General features: G+C 39.0%; 1 protein-coding gene and 1 pseudogene across 2 annotated transcripts in view; both read left to right on the top strand.

The window, feature by feature from the left end:
• Herc6 (HECT and RLD domain containing E3 ubiquitin protein ligase family member 6) overlaps positions 1-17603 on the top strand; it is an 81543-nt gene that overhangs the window by 33794 nt on the left and 30146 nt on the right. For both annotated transcript variants that reach the window (XM_028789397.1, XM_028789398.1), the window contains exon 13: positions 4086-4240. In XM_028789397.1, coding sequence (XP_028645230.1) covers positions 4086-4240 — 155 coding nt within the window. The remainder of the gene's footprint in view (positions 1-4085; positions 4241-17603) is intronic.
• Positions 183-2154, top strand: LOC114640479 (annotated as a pseudogene).

Here is a 17603-nt window from a genome sequence, read left to right on the forward strand (position 1 = left end):
AGAGAGAGAGAGAGAGAGAGAGAGAGAGAGAGAGAGAGAGAGAGAGATTTATAACAACCCTCTCTCAAGAACTACCAAGTGTTGCTTAAGGTTAAACTATCTCTGAAATGTGAATAACTAGAAGATAAAAAGAAAAAAGGGCAGGCTGTTGGGGCTGGTGGCTGATTGCAGAGGGCAAAGCAGGTACGGGAGTCACCAGGCTTGGCCAGTTCAGGTTCCCTGTGGTTTTCAATCAGAATTGTTCAAGTAGGCTCCTGGAAGTCCTGAGCACGTCATCTTGGTTTACTGTTTTCTTACTGTGTCTATACCATGGAAAATCAACTGGCTAAATCAATTGAAGAATGAACATTTCAGTACCAGGACTGTCTTCCATCACTGCCTGTTCCTTCACTTGAAGAATGATTAAAAACAAAAACAAAAACAAAAACAAAACAACCTTGGATCAGTGAAACCATTTGCAAATAAAGAAGAGTATAAGAGAACTGAAGAAATAGTTCAAAAGTTTCAAGATGGAGTTGGCAAAAGATTGCATCAGAAGTTACTTGAAAGGGCTAAAGGAAGAAGAAACTGGCTGGAAGAGTGGTGGCTCAATGTTGCCTACCTGGGCATGCATATTCCATCACAACTGAATGTGAACTTCATGGGTCTGTCTCCCCATTTTGAACACAACTGTCCTGCAAGGGAAGGCATTCAGTTAGAAAGAGGAAGTATACTGCTGGGGTACAACTTGAACTCCTGGCAGCTGCTAAGACAAGAAGAATTGCCTGTACATAAATCTGGAAATATTCTTCTACACATGAACCAATTTCGAATGTTGTTCTCTACCTGCAAGGTTTCGGAAATTACTAGAGATTTGATTATGAATTATTTTAAGACTGAGAGTGAAGACCATTGTCCAACCCACATTGCTGTGCTGTGTCGAGCCAGAACGTTTGTCTTTGATGGTACTGCATGAGGGATGTTTGATCACCCCGACAGTACTTCTCAGACCACTGACATACATCCACAAGAAGTGCTGGAACGAACCTGCTGGACCCAGTGTAATGACATTAACTAGTGAGAAGAAAACTTGGTGGGCAAAGGCAAGAGAATATCTGATTGGTCTTTATCCAGAGAACTTGACTTAGAAAAAAAACCAAACCAGTTTATTTGTGTACTCCATAGAAGACACCAGTCAGCATGCAACCCCAGAAGATTTTTCTCAGGTTTTTGAAATGCTTCTCAGTGGAGATCCAGCAGTACGGTGGGGTGACAAGTCCCATAATTTGATTTCCTGTGCTAATGGAATGTCTGGCTGTTGCTGTGAGCATGCTCCTTCTGATGCAATGGTTATGGTGCACGTTGCACATTATGGCGAGGAGAGACTCTTAGGGATGGAAGGAAGGTGGAAGGGTGCAGAAAAAGTCCGGGATATACCATTGCCAGAGGAGCTGTTTTTCACCGTGGATGAGAAAATACTGAATGATGTCTCCCAAGCCAAAGCCCAACACCTCAAAGTGGCATCTGATCTGCAGATAGCAGCATCACCTTCACATCTTTTGGCAAAAAGCTCACTAAGAAGAAGGCCCTTCACCCTGATACCTTTACTCAGCTTGCTCTTCAGCTCGCCTATTACAGACTTCACGGATGCCCTGGTTGCTGCTACGAAACAGCCATGACGAGATACTTCTACCATGGCCGAACAGCGGCTGTGTGATCGTGTACAGTGGAGGCCGTCAGGTGGTGGCAGGCCTTGCATACCCCTCTGCCAGTCTCCTTGAACATCAGCAAAAATGTTAGAAGCTTTTGTGAAGTATAATAAAATGATGAAAGATTGTTCACATGGAAAAGGATTTGACCGTTACCTTTGGCTCATAGCAAGAGGAAAGTCTGCCTGTTCCGGAACCATTTGAGGACCCACTTTTCTCCAGAAGTGGAGGAGGTGGAAATTTTGTGCTCTCAACAAGTCTGGTTGGTTGTTTACAAGTTCAGAGAGTCATGGTTCCTATGGTACATAGTAGATATGGATTTTTCTACCATATCAGAGACTACAGGTTTGTGGTGGCATGTACATCCTGGAGGTCATGTCCAGAGACTGATGCAGGGAAGCTAGTTCAGATGGTTTCTCATGCTTTCCACAATATGATACAGCTGAATGACACCGCTCATCTTTAGAGACTCAGAGACAGACACAGATCATAGAAACTCGGTACGAAGAGTAGTACAGTGATGTGACATGGAAGGAATGCTGACTTAAAGGAAGCCTGTTAATGTAGGGATTAGGAGAGTGATGCTCTCTAGATTTGCTCTACCTTAAAGCCTCCTGTGTTGCAACAGCAGTGCAAAGTCAGACATAGTGAATAGAACTATGCAATGTTTAAGCCTCAACAATCTGTACAGCTTAACAATACAAATTCTACTCTAATGTTAAAATATTTCTTGGTACATGTATAGGTTACAAATCCTCTGTGAATGTAATTGTAGAGTCTATTTCTCAAGCATTTTAATACCTTCTAATTGCCAGAGGGATAAAGCACATGGTTAGATACTAGTTTCCCTGACATCAGTGCCTTCCAGACCCAGCACAGGAGTACAAGCCTGTGAGATTTCATGGGAAAACCACTATTTCAATAGTAATAGTAATCTAAACTAGCTCCTTTGAACAGACAAAACGATCAAGTTGTATTAGAAGTTTTTACACTACCACAGAAAAGAATATTAGCAAAACTCATTATGATATGTTGTAATTCATTTTGTGAATATAAAATTAAAGCACTTCCATGTCAACTTAGTTGTTAGAGCTAGTGGCTTTTAAAGGGTTAAATGTTGAGTATGATTCTCAGAACTTTACAATTGTTTCTCCTTGTTATTCAAAATGGTGGCTTATAGACTTTCTCCCATTGCTATTCAAAGTGGTGCATATTCTCAAAGAATAAAAACAAAAGAAAAAAGAAAAAATTTAAAAATCCCATGTTCCTACCATCTCCTTTTTAAAAGTACCAAAATCCAATGTAATCTCAATAACATTAAAAGTGAGGTGTAAGATATTTAAAATAAGTGTATATCCATATGTGACAGCTGTTTATGTAATCTGAAAATAGGCATTACTTAATTTTTAGGTAGAAGTGTCAGTAATATTGCATGGCATTCGTCTGTATATTTTTTAGATTTTTGTAGCTGTTTGACAAAATTGCTAGCTTGAAAGTAATGACATCAGTACATAATCTTAACCCTGGCACCCAGATGATGAGGCAGGAGGTTTGGTAGAAGCGCAAGGCCAGCTTGGGCTACATACTAAGGGCTACATAAAAATACCCTATCTCAGAAACATCAAATCAAATAATAACAACAGAAGCAAAGAAAATGATGGCCAGTTGGTTAATCAAAATCATTAACAATTGTTGGGAGCCGACTCCTAGCAGAAAGCGGCTATCATCTTTGCAGCCATCTTGAACCATGTACCCTGACAAGAGACTTGTTTTCAACAACCCGCAACAGCTGAGCACACTCTGATAAACATCTTGTTTTTCTCACATATCTTGTTTTGCTGTTTAGTGCTGCCAGCAGCTAGGCGCACGTGGTCTCCACGCAGCTAGCTAGGTGCACATGATATCCATGCTGCAAGGCACATGACATAGTGCCTTCAGCTGTGCTTGTCCACAAGGGCGTGTGGTAAAGGGTATAATACCCAGGATTTCCTTTCACTAGATAAGACTTGATCAGACCCTCTGTGTTGTCTCCATTCTTCGCGTTTCTTGTCCCTCCATCCCAACTCTCTCTCCTGCTAGACTCTGACGTGTGGACCGGAGCAGCAGAACCGGCCATTACAAAGTGGCCCCCAAACGTGGGGCAGAACTGGCAGTTACAAATAATTTTCTTCAAATTCTAAATTTGGATTTCTTTAATTTTAATAGATTAAAGCTTTGCCCTACATCTGTTGAATAGTATGTTGTTTGTGATAATATCCATAGAAGAGTTGCTTTATGGTTATGATGGTAGATATGGGAAACATTGTCTAATTCTTATTTCAAACATCCCAGGAGAAACAGGGGTTTAAGGGCTGAAAAGAGGAATACATTTGTCATGTTTGATTTTCACACCCTCAGGAAAGCGATGGGCATCTTTGGAAGTTTCTTCTCTGAACATACTGGTCCAGATGCTAAAGAAGACCATAGTCTCTCAACTGTGGGATGGAGTTCCAGAGATGCAGCGTGTGTCTAATACTCAAGTTCTTTTAGAAGTGATAAAACAGGTGCATAAGGTAAAGTGTCCTCTTAAGGAATGTATATGCCAATTTATTAAATAATAATTCCTTAGTTCTCAGCCAGTTAAACTTTTTAAAAATACTTTAAAGTATAATTATATAATTTCTCCTTCTCTTTGTTCTCTGAAACCCCTTCTTTGTCTCCCTGACTTTCTCTCAAATTCATGGACTCCTTAATTATTTTTCATATATATATGTATAAACGCTTAGATGTATAATTACAACCTACTGAGTCCAATTAGCGTTGCTTCTACGCATCTGATTTCAGAGTTGGCCACTAGCCAATTGGGGGAGCATCCCTGGAGATAACTCATTTCCCTCTCAGCAGTTCTTGAGTTGACTGTAGTCTTTTTTGTAAGGGTGGGACCCTGTGACTGTTCCTTCTTCTGCAGTAACATGTCTGTAGGTACTGTCATTGCTCCATCCTCATTTTGACAACCTCAGTATTAAGATATGGTAGGTGTAGCTTCCCTTTCATTACTAGGAAACGCTATCATACACCAGACTTCCTGGTCCTCTACCTTTTAAAACCTTTTCACCCCCTCCTTCACAGTATTCTCTGGAACTTGGATATAGAAGTTGTAGATGTTTCCACTGGGTCGGGGCAACATTGTTCTCTGCATTTTGACCAGTTGTAGTTTTCTGTAATGATCTTCATTTGTTACAAAGAGAAGCATTTTTGATGAGGGTTAAGAGCTACAATTATCTGGGGATGCAAAGATGATTGTTTAGAATGCGGTTAGGAGGTATACTGGTCTAGTAAAGTGGACAGTAGTAGGCTCTTCTCTAAGACTATGACCTCTCTGGCTCTGGGTAACTGGCTAGGTTTCCAGTACCAGGTATGATGTCTCTCCTGTTAAATAAGCCTTACATCCAATATAAGAGATGTTGGTTACTGCCAGGATTTGAGTGCCACCTTTAGAGATATTTGGCCATATTGGTCATGCTGTAGAGCATAGGCATCATGACTGGGTAGGACTATGGTAGCTTCCCTCCCTTGGCAGCTTCTGTAGTATGCTCCGAGACTTCTGAGATTATAAAAACTGGTCCCCAGGTCAGGAGGCTTTCAGGTCAGATCAGCATCTAATGCTGTTAGGCCAGCATCTGAAGTATATGGTGTCTTTACCCATACTGGGTAGCAGACAAAGGCAGCAGCAATATCCCATTTTGTTTTGGGAATCTCTTGAGCTACCCTGACCAAAACTCTAAAGGAAGTAATTTCTTATGCATAGCGCTGGAGGTTTTGTTAGATAGTCCGTAGCCTTTGTAGGGAGCATTCTGAGTCCAAGTGACATAACTTCATCACACACACACAAGCACATGCACACGCACAGTGTGTGTGTGTGTGTGTGTGTGTGTGTGTGTGTGTGTGTGTGTGTGTGTAATTGTAGGTTGATATAAAATAAAATGATTCTTTATGGCTTTTTCGAACATCCTTAATGTCATTTTCTCTGCCTGGCCCATCCTTTCCTCTATTGACCCCCTGTCTCCTCCCTAATTAAAGTCTCTAAGGATTTCACATTTCCCCTTTCATATCATTTGTATCTGATTATTCCCCTGCAAGCATTTTTTCTCTTACACTGTATCCCCATAGTCCCTTTTTACTCTCCTGGTTTCTGTGGTTTCTCCATGCTCTATGCACACACCCAACGATTACCTAACTCAGCACAATCATTTATAGCTCTGTTTCCATGAAATTTCCACTTTTATTTAGAGTTGAATAATAGTCAATAGTGTATATGCACCACATTGCATTTTTCCATTCATAAGTTGTTTCTGTTTAGGTTGTTTCCATTTTCTAGCTATTGTAGACAGCATGGCAAAGTGAATTGCTGAGGAAGTATCTGTGAGTAGGGTATTGTGATATTTTGAACGAAAATGGCCCTACTGGCTTTTATGTTTAAATACTTGTCCTCCAGTTGGTAGCTGTTTGGGAAAGATTATAAGATATGGTCTTGCTGGAGAAGTACGTTACTTGAAGAATTATCCCCCTGGAGGCAGGCTTTGAGGTTTCAAGGATTTATGGTATTTTAGATTGCCTCTCTCTATTTCCTACTTGTAATCAAGATGTGTGAATACATACATACATACAGATATGTGCTCTTACCTATTCCTGTTGCCATGCCTTTTTGGACTCCAACCTTCTGAATCAATAATCATAATTAAATGCTTTCTTTTATGTTTTTTTCGGTCATGATGTTTTATCCTTTAAGCATATACCAGCAGTTCTCAATGTGTGGGTCACAACCTATCTGGGGGTTCCAATAACCATTTCACAGGGTTCACCTAACACCATTAGAAAGCAGAGATATTTACATTATGACTCTTAACAATAGCAAAATTATAGTTATGATGTAGCAACAAAAAAATTTTATGGAATTTGTTGCATTAATCTGTAATTTAATCTTTCTGTTAAGTCCACTTACATTCAAAGTTATAACTGAGAACAGTTGGCTTTGGTGAATGATTTTGCTTTCCATCCTGTATGGTTTCTTGTAAATTCCTTTCTTTCAATATTGTTAGTGTTGGATCTTCCTGGAGAAAAGTAAAGATACATAGAGGTTAATAAAGTAGTTAATAAGAATTATTCCAGTGCTGACATAAAAAATAATTTTGTGGTTGGGGCTCATCACAACATGAGGAATTGTATTAAAGGTCACAGCACGAGGGAGGTTGAGAACCACTGGCATATATCAAGGAGTGGTACAGCTGAGTTATGTGGTGGATTTTTGTTTGGCTTTTTGAGTATTCTCCATACTGATTTCCAGAGTGGCTGCACCAATTTGCAATTTCACTGACAGTGAATGAGTGCCCCCCTCTCTGCAGGTCTCTCTGGTATCTGTTGTCACCTGCTTTAGTGATCTTAGCCATGTTACTAGGGTAAGATAAAACCTCAAAATTGTTTTGATTGCATTTCTCTAATTCCTAAGGATGACGACCATTTTTTCGAGATGTTTCTTAGCCATTTTTATTTATTCTCCCATGAACTCTCTTTTTTGACCCATAGCTCATTTTCTAAAATTATTTTATGTTTATATTCCAGCCATTGCTCCTCCTCAGGTCCCCCCACCAACAGTTCCTCATACCATTCCTCCTCCTTGCTTCTGAGAGGGTGCTTCCCTCCGTCCCAGGTAGCCCTCTTCCTTGAGGCTTCAAGCATCTCAAGGGTTAGGTGTACTTTCCCCACAGAGGTCAGACCAGGCGGGTGTCCTTCCATCTCCTTTCTCTTTCTCCTTTCTCTTCCTCTTCCTCTTCCTTCTCTTCTTCCTCCAACTCCTTCTCTGCCTCCTCCTTTTTTTTCTATGGCTTTGCAAAACATTTGGGGGTCTGGAATGGCAATCTCTCCAGCATTTTGCTCAGTATTGCTTTGACTATACGAATTCTTTTCTGGATCCATATGCATTTTTCTCTTTTTTTGTGGAGAATAATGAGGATATCTTGATTGGGATTGCATGAATAACAGTACAAATGTTGTATTGATTACAACATTAACTAATTACAGTATTAATTTTTCAACAAGCATGGCCTCTTTTTCCATTTCCTGCTATCTTTATCTCTTTCCTCAGAGATTTAAAGTTTTTGTTGTAGAGGTCCTTTACTTCCTTGGTTAGGTTTATTCCTAGATGATTTATTTTTCATGATTTTTTAATGGGAGTGTGTGTATGATCTTGTACTCAGCATGTTTGCATGTTGGTGTTGGTGTATAGAGAGTATAAGTGTTACATCTCTGAAGGGAAAGATATCCTGGCAGTTGGGAGCTGAGGAAAACCTCACAACAATCCTCACTCAAGAGATTTCTTGGGAGGGAAAATATCAGAAGAATGACTGCCTCTGCTCAGGGCAAGAAGCAGCCAAGACTTATATAGGGTTTCTTGGGGAGTGGAGCTTTCCATGGTGGCCTGAGATTATTGGAGGAATTATATGGCCTGATCTTAGGGCAAGCTCAGGATTTGGTGAGATTTTTTTTTTCCTGTAGAGTAGGCCCTGGTTACTCTTCTACCTCAAGGGCCTTTGGAGCTTCTCAGCAGCCCAGCCCTGAAATTGGAGCTACTCAAGGCACAGGGATGGGGTGTCCTACCTTGCATGCAGATAGGTGTCAGGCCTTTCAGCCAGAGGTCTCCAAGGGTGGAGCCTATAAGGAGAGTCTCTATGTTTAGCCTGGAAAGCCACCCTGCTGCCTGCGTCACTGCACAACAAACCTCACACAAAAGACTCATTGGGAAAAACACAGGTGGCTGGGTGGCTGTCTCTGGTTGCAGAGAAGCATCAAAGAATTGAGCTGGAGGCAGACTTAATATAGGGTTTCCTGGGGGTGGAGCTTTCTAGGGTGGCATGGAGTTGGTGGCATTTTATGGCCTGGTCTTGGACCATTTTACTCTGTAGGACAGAGTGTGGCCACTTCCTCTTTGAGGGGCTGGATCCAGCCATTATGGCTGGTAGAGTGTTCTCTTGGTAGAGCCTGGAAGGTTCAGGGTCCTGGGGTGGAACCCTGCTACTCCTGTGCCTCCAGGGCTTATAGGAAGGTTAATGAATTTTGTAAGTTTATCTTATATATTGCCACTTTTCTGAAGTTCTAGAAGTTTTCTGATTACGTTTTTTGTATCTTTCCACATATCACATCATCTGTAAATAGGGCATTTTACTTATTCTTATTTTCTTATTATTATCCCTCAATAATAGAGGGAAATCCTTCTTGACTTATTGCTCTCTAGACTTAATTGACTTACTACCTCTATTGATTTCTGATTGTGTTAGTTTGGGTCATTTCTTTATTTTAATTAATTGAGACAAAGGTCTATTGATTTTGTTTATTTTCCCCAAAGAACCAGGTCTTATTAATTGATACTTTGTATTGTTTAGTTGTTTCTATTTATTTTATTTTCCTCTGAGGACTCCTTTTAATGTGTTCAGATATCAGGTGTTGTGTTTTTATATTTGTTTATCTCCAGAATTTTAAAAATTTCTTTCTTGTTTTATTTTTTGATTAATTTATCACCTATTTAGTTTCCATGAATTTGTGTACTTAATAGAGAGTAACTTAATTATGAGACTATAACAATCTAGTCTTCAACTCAATCAGAGACTTGAGAAGGAATAAATATTACCTGAGTAAGTAGGTAGTAAAGGCAAGCAGCTTCCAAAACTACAGAAATGACAGAGAAAGCTGGCTGCCTGGATAATCTCACAAATTTCTCTATAATGCTGAAGCATTCCTCTTCAGCATTATAATTCCTCTGAAGCAGGAATTATGAAAGACTGCTTACCTTGTCTTGACAAAGCTTAGCAGTTGACTTCCCTGCTTCCCATTTGTCTGTTTTGGACAGCATGTTGTATACCGTTGAAGAATTCTTGCCCAGTGGCTATCTTGCCATATTTGAATCAAGCTCCATATGAAGGTTCTTCAATGTTCGTCATCTTTTTGAAGTAGTATGGGGGTACTGCTAGGATCAGACCTGTCCCACTGTCATAAAAGGCCTTTTATCAATAAGATCTTTAAATGCCATATTCTGTAGTCTCTGAGGTTTTTGAAGAACATCTATTAGTCTATCTGCATAGGTAAATGTTTGTTTCTAGCTATCTGTTCAACTTTGAAAACCTATTTCTGTAATAAACTAGACATGTTTCTAACATGACCATGAGTTTGACTGTCTGACTATTAACTGGTATTATCTTAATTATCCTAAACAGTTTGTAATAGTAACTTTCAAAAAGACTAGAAGTTAACATTGCATTTTTAAGATTTACATAGATACAATAGCTTAAAAGGAGATGATACATAGTATGTTGTAACAAAAAATAACCTTAATTTTATATCAATATATAAATATCTATATTAATATAAGATTTTTGTTAGTAGTAGCTCTATAATTTAAGAATAGATCCAATAATCCACATTCTTATTATTCCTATAACCTACCTCTCCCTTTTCATCCCTTCTCCCCCATCCTCCTAACACTAAATAGGAAAGAAAGAAGGATAGAGGAAAAAAAGAAAGAGAAAAATCTCTGAGTCTAACCTCCATTCCTTTGTTTCCTTCCTGATCCAAGACCATTACAACTTGTAACTACTCCCCACCCTTAAGTGACAACAAAGATCAATCATCTATTGAACCACAAGGAACCATCCATCCCACTTTTGGGGAATGGGGTATTGTTATCTTAAAATTGCATCCTGCTGTTTTGGGGCATTGTTTTTCTTTTGGGGATCGCCTAAAAATTGTGATTTGGGCCAGTCTTTAAAAAGCTAGTTGTAGCATTTATTGTCCAGTCTTTGCATGTTGAGAAAGTTCAGGGCTTAACTGAAGTCCTGAATGGAACAGTCTGTGTTGCTCACCAATTGGGTCAGCAGCTTTCTTTGAATCTGTCCTGGATTCAGAATTTTGAGGAAACAGCATTGAGGCAGTCTGAGGTAGGATCAGGCAGGATGCTTGAGTATCTCAGTGTCTCAGTATCCTTTTCGGTATCCTTAAGGTAATCTCACCAGGGCTGCTTGGCTGGTTGTTTTTCTCTGTGAATATTTAATCATTTAGAGTAATACATGTTTTATGTGTTTACACACGCATGGAATGTGCAGTGTTTAGAATCCAGCCTAAGATGATTCTCTTCTCTCTGTTTGAGCAGGTAAAGTGTCTGTCATTCTTTATAAGTTAGTTTGCATTGTTTAACCAAACTATAACATATTTTATCTATGCCATTTGAAAAGATGGTATCATAAGTCTTGAGAAATCTATAGACAACATGACTTATTGGCTATACATAGCTGAAGTTTTGGCTCAAAACATTTTCGTGTCTCAGCCAGTCTCAGAACTGTCCCCATGTAGAAGGGTCGGCAAAACAAGTTACCTGCTTAGTTGGTTTTCATGTTTTGTTTGTTGTTGTTTGTTTGTTTGTTTGTGTTTTGGGTTTTTTTCTATCTGTAGCCACAATCTTCAGGAGTCTGAAGTCAAATCTGTCAGATCTGATTTTTATCCGTTTGGAAGGAATGCATAGCTTTTCTTTTCCTTTGGAAAAAAATACAAAATCTCTCCCCCAAAGTATCACATTTCCTTTCTTCCATTCTGAGGTTAGGACACCCTTAATATAAATAGGCTGATTTAGTTCAGCAGTCTTTCCATAGTTCATAGTTTAGCAGTTATGTTATTTGTCTCATTGAGAAACAGCATTGAGGCAGTCTGAGGTAGGATCAGGCAGGATGCTAGAATAGATACACCTCAGTGTCTCAACATCCTTTAAAATTATACACACACGAATCAAATTTAAGACTTAAAATATTAATGTCAACAAAGCATTATTGAAACTCTCTTTGGGAGATTCCATGTCCCCCTTTCGTTCTATGAGCGTTATCTTTAAAGTCCTGTTAGATCTCTGCACAATTACTTGTGTTGTAGGATTGTAAGATATGCCTGTAACAGATCTTATGCCATAATGTCTGAAACATTGTTGTATTCTAATGTATGATACTTGAGCATAATTAGCTTCCATCTGCAAATGCTTCTCTAAGATAGCCACCATCTATAATAAATGTGCAATCTCAGAATCAGCCTTTTTAGAACTTAAGGCAGAAGCCCACTGGGATTTGAAATATCCACCAACTGTGTGATGTATTATCACATATGTATATTATCACTTTTCAAACTCTGCAAAATTAAATACGTAGGCTATTGCATGTCATTGCTCTCAGGTGACTACATTAAGCATTGCATCTCTATGGGTTGCCATTCTTACTCCCCAAGGCTTTGTGAGTTTCTTTTTCATCTGGAACTACTTTTTTTGTTCTTATTATAGGTTCCAGATCGACTTCTTTTGAAGGTTCTTTACTCTGGTTTAAAGAATCCTCTAACCTCTGTTTTATGGCCTGTAATCTAGCATTCTATCTTTCAGTTCTCTCCTTACCTAAGTCTGTTTTATTCTGATATTAAAGAGGTTATATAAAATTGTAATTGTTACAGATAAAACATTTGTATGCTGATAAGCAAGACAAAGTCATATGAGACCCAGATGCATTGTGCCATTGTGTTTCTCTACATTTTTAACACAGAAAATATTTTTCTTTTTAATCTCTAATTCTTTCCTTCCTTCAGAGACGTTCTCCCTATAGTCTTTCTATATTCATTTTCTTTTTTTTTTTATTTAGCACTTAAATCCATTTTCAAGCATATTATACCTGCTTAGAGGTTTGTGTCTGGACTTGTTCTTTTTTTTTTTTTCCTGCCTGCTGCCTCTGGAGTTTCTCAGCTTGTACTTCTTGTTGCCCTTCAGCCTGGCATCTGGCAGTTTCCGTTGACTCTGATCCCTGAGGGCTGGTGCTCATAGCACTGGAGCTGATGTCTGCCCTCTGACTTCTGGGCTGCAGCACACCACCACTTCTTTTTGGCTCTGGGCCGTTACAAGGATGTGGACCGGAATTGGGCTGCGGTTTTCCTACTGCTGCCTAGCTCTCTCTTAAAGAAATTTAGCCTCCTAAATTTCCTCCAGCTAGAAAACTTTGTCTGGTTCAGGAACTGCTTTCCTATGAGGCTGTGCCCTGAGTCTCTAATTTCCCTGCTCTACTTGCTGGTCCCAGGCTTCCAGCCTTCCCAGCCAGGAGTTTTCTAATCTTGGATTTTATGCCCAGTGGCTGTTACCATCTGTAATCAGTGCCATCTATAAAGCATGTTTTTCCACCTGGCCTCTTTACTCCCCATAATAATAACTCTGAGACTTTTTATGTGTGAATGCCTAGGTTAATAGCTTTGGCTTGTTCCCCGAATAGCTTATAACTTAATTAACCACTCTATTATCTATTCTATTCTAAGTCATACCACATGGCTGGTTACCTGGTCCGCAGTTTCATGTGACTGTTTTCCTCTATCTCTGGGGCAAATCTTCTGTGCCTCCCACTCTGTCCCAGAATATTCTCCCTCTCCCCGTCTCCCTGCCTCCCCTCTCCCTCTCCCCCTCACCCCTCTTCTTCCTCCTCTCTCTTTCCTCTCCCCTCTCTGCCAGATGTGTACCACCATCTAATTCTGCCTCAGTTCGTTGTCCACGATCTGTCTATTAGTCTGAGCTTTTTTTCTGGTCTCTTCAGTCGAATGGATAAACAGAAATCTAGCCCACTAATATGACTCTGCATGGTAACGCATTGCATGGTAACTTTATGCATGGGTCCTGAGATCTAAACACTGTTTACCTAGTTGTTCTTGCTTTCTTCTTTCCTGATACATAGAGGGAGTGATAGAAAGACACTACTTCTTTTTAATTGCCATTGCTTGTTTGATTGTTTTTTGTTTGTTTGTTTTTTCAAGACAAATTTTTCTGTGTAACAGCTCTGACAGTCCTGCCACTCACTGTAAACTAGGGTGGCCTTGAACTCAAAGATCTGCATTCCTCTGCCTTGCAAGTGCTGGGATAAAATGTGTGCATCGACGCCACTATGTGAAAGATACTGTTTATTAAATCTAACCTTTCCTTTATAGCTCAATTATGTTGTTTAATAAACTGCATCTCTCCTTGGTGATTTTTAGCATTGTTTGTAGTTGCTCTAAATTTAACTTTGTAGATGAACAATGAAAATGTTTAATTACTTATTCACTTACTGAATACTTATTCTTCACTTGGAAGAAAACTTCTAGTGAACATATTATAGTTAGGAATATGTAAAAATAAAAAAGGATATAGGAAAAAGAAAATCAGATGCTTGCTAGATCCACCTGTTTATTTACCCTCTACCAATACCAAACTGTCCTACCCAGGCATAGTGGTAGATCCTATAAGTTCTGCATTTGGTAGTAGAAGAAGAAGCAGAAGCTTAAGCTTCTCCTTAGCTATCTATATATAGACCAAGATATCGTGTGTGTGTGTGTGTGTGTGTGTGTGTGTGTGTGTGTGTGTGTGTTTCTCTCTCTCTCTCTCTCTCTCTCTCTCTCTCTCTCTCTCTCTCTCTCTCTGTGTGTCTGTTTATGTGTATCTCTGAGTATCTATATATATGTTTATATATACACATCTTCTTTCAGTTGAGGAAAGTTTATATTAATTAAACAAATACTGATATGTGGTAGAATAGGCCAAGGTTTTTATTCTTTAGGATTGTTGGACTTAATATGATATTTAAATCTATTTTATTATCTCCAAATTATATCTATTAGAGTTTTTGTTTTTCCATTTTTGATTTATGGTAGAAAAGGTTTATCTGTGTTCCCAGGCCAACCACCACCTCAGTCCCCCAAATTTGCAGACTACTCCATCATATACAGTGTGTTGGGTTGTTGGCTATGTTTCTGACATGACATTGATTTGGGTGGGTGTATAGAATAATTATAAAGAGAATAGATGATTTCACACAATTGAGGTCTTCTCACCTCCATCTCTTCATTTACTCCAATCTTCTTTAAGTGTTTACATTATTACATGTTCAATGACTCTCTTCCATTCACTGTGTAAACATGCCATATTTTTATCCTTTCAGCAGCTGATGGATATTTGGGTTATTTCCATCTCTTGGTCATTTGCATTTGTATATAGGTTTTTTTATAAATCAGTGTTTAAATTTCTTTTGAGCACACAGCTTAGAGTAGAATTGCCAAGTCATATGAAAGCTCTTTTGTGTGAGGCGCTACTAGCTTATTTCCCAAAGACAGCACAATTTTGTTTTCCTCTCAAGAAAGTATGAACATTACATTTTCATATTATTCTAAGCTACTTATTGCCTCCTATTTTGGTTATACTCCCATAGTTGGTAAAAAATGATATCTCATTATAGTTTTGATTTGCATTTTCCTGCCTACCAATACTTAATAAGTTTGAGCATCCTTATGTAGTTATTGACTAATAAATCTTATTTGACATTTTTGCTTGTTTTAAAATTATTTTCTTTGTTGAATTATAATTATGTATTTATGTGTGTATAATTGCATATAGTTAGCATATACAGATTCCTTTTTTGAGAATAAAGAGTTTATTTCATCTTATATCTTACAGTATATTATGAATGGTAGTCAGGACAGGAAATTAAACATGAACTTGGAGGCAGGCACTGAAAAAGAGGTCATGAAGGAATAGAACTACTACCTGGTACAGACTGGTTTCTTATTCCAGCTGTTCAGGGATGGCACTTGCAATAGTAAATCATCAGTCAAGAAAATATTCAATGATCTTTTGGCTACTAGACAATCTGATGGAGACGTTTTCTCAACTGAAGTTTGACTCCTGTTAGACTATATTTGATAAAACACAAAGAAAGAACAAAGAAAGAGAGGAGCCCCATGAAGGCTGGATGCCGAGTGGGTGGGAATTTCACGGTGGGGAGGTGAGGGGGGTTAGGTAGGGGCACATCTTCAGAGAAGCAGGAGGAAGGGTGATGGGATACGGGGTTCCTGCGGGGGAGAATGGGGTAAGGGGGTAATATCTGAAATGTAAATAAAATATCCAATAAAAAAAGAAAGAGAGAAGGAAAGAAAGAAAAAAATTTTCTCAAAGAACCAGCTCCTGGCTTTGTTGATTCTTTGTATAGTTCTTTCTGTTTCCATTTAGTTGATTTCAGTCTTGAGTTTGATTATTTCCTGCCTTCTACTCCTCTTGGGTGTATTTGCTTCTTTTTATTCTAGAGCTTTTAGGTGTGATGTCAAGCTGCTAGTGTATACTCTCTCAAGTTTCTTTTTCGAGGTACTCAGAGGTATGAGTTTTCCTCTTAGCACTGCTTTGTGTCCCATAAGTTTGGATATGTAGTGCCTTCATTTTCATTAAATTCTAAAGGATAATAGACAGAAAACTCCAACATAAGGAGGGAAACTACACCCTAGAAAAAGCAAGAAAGTAATCTTTCAACAAACCTAAAAGAAAATAGCCACACAAGCATAATTTCACTTCTAACAACAAAAATAACAGGAAGCAACAATCACTATTCCTTAATATCTCTTAACATCAATAGACTCAATTCCCCAATAAACAAACATAAACTAACAGAGTGGATATATAAGCAGGACCCAGCATTTTGCTGCATACAGGAAACACACCTCAGTGTCAAAGACATACACTACCTCAGAGTAAAGGCCTGGAAAAAAGTTTCCCAAGCAAATGGTTCCAAGAAACAAGCTGGAGTAGCCATTCTAATATTGAATAAAATCAACTTTCAACCAAAAGTTACCAAAAAAATAAGGAAGGACATTTCATACTCATCAAAGAAAAAATCTACCATAAAGAATTCTTATTTCTCAACATCTATGCTCCAAATGCAAGAGTACCCACATTCATAAAAGAAACTTTACTAAAGCTGAAAGCACACTTTGCACCTCACACAATAATAGTGGGAGACTTCAACACCCCACTCTCATCAATGGACAGATCATGGAAACATAAAACTAAAAAGAGACACAGTGAAACTAACAGAAGTGATGGGCCAAATGGTTTTAGCAGATATCTATAGAACACTTCATCCTAAAACCTTCTTCTCAGCCCCTCATGGTACCTTCTCCAAAACTGACCATATAATCGGTCACAAAACCATCCTCAACGGATACAAGTAGACTGAAATAATCCCATGTATCCCAGCAGATCACCAGGGACTAAGGCTGGACTTCAATAACAACAAAAACAACAGAAAGCCCACATACACATGGAAGCTGAATAGTGCCCTTCTCAGTGAGGAGAACTTGGCCAAGGAAGAAATAAATTAAATGCAGATTCTTTATATGATTTAATATACTTTTGCTTTACTCTCTGCATCTATTTCACTTTCTCAGTGATACTCTTTGAAGCATGAAAGTTTGTTACTTCCCTCCATCTGTCCCTCCTTCCCTCCCTCTTTCTTTCCCTTTTTCCTTCCTTCTTTCTCTCTCTTTTGTGGTGCTGGAGATGCAACCTACAGCCTCACAGATGCTAGGCAAGCACTCTGTCACAGAACTAAGCTATATCCGACACAGCCCTTCTGTTGTTGTTGTTTTGTGTCACAGCCAGGGTTTTGCTATCAAGTTATATCAGGTCCAGAATACTTGGTCCTCCTGTTGTAGCATCTGATGTTATGCCCAGTTCTGGGGAACCCCAGGAGATTTCCAGAAATTGTGATATTGATGTAATAAAGAAAGAAGGTTTTTATTATAGGAGTCTGGACACGTATCACAGTCCTTCCTGCTCTGCCGGTTAGGAAAGGGACGCTTGAGTCTAGGGGTTTGAGACATATATAGGAAGATGCATAAGCTGGGCCTCTTGAGCCCTGGCATTACATGATTGCGTAGGGGGAAAGGAGTGCAGTCCTTCAAACCCGGTAACATTTGTTCAGAGAGGCAGGATCACGCAGCTGGAGAAGGACCCTTTTGACCTGGAAAGAAGTAACTCATTCTGGTTATCAGAGGCCAGCCTCTTTTTTTTTTTTTTTTTTTTTTTTTTTT

The sequence above is a fragment of the Grammomys surdaster genome, unplaced genomic scaffold (assembly GCF_004785775.1).
Source record: "Grammomys surdaster isolate TR1022 unplaced genomic scaffold, NIH_TR_1.0 125832, whole genome shotgun sequence".
NCBI lineage: Eukaryota > Metazoa > Chordata > Mammalia > Rodentia > Muridae > Grammomys > Grammomys surdaster.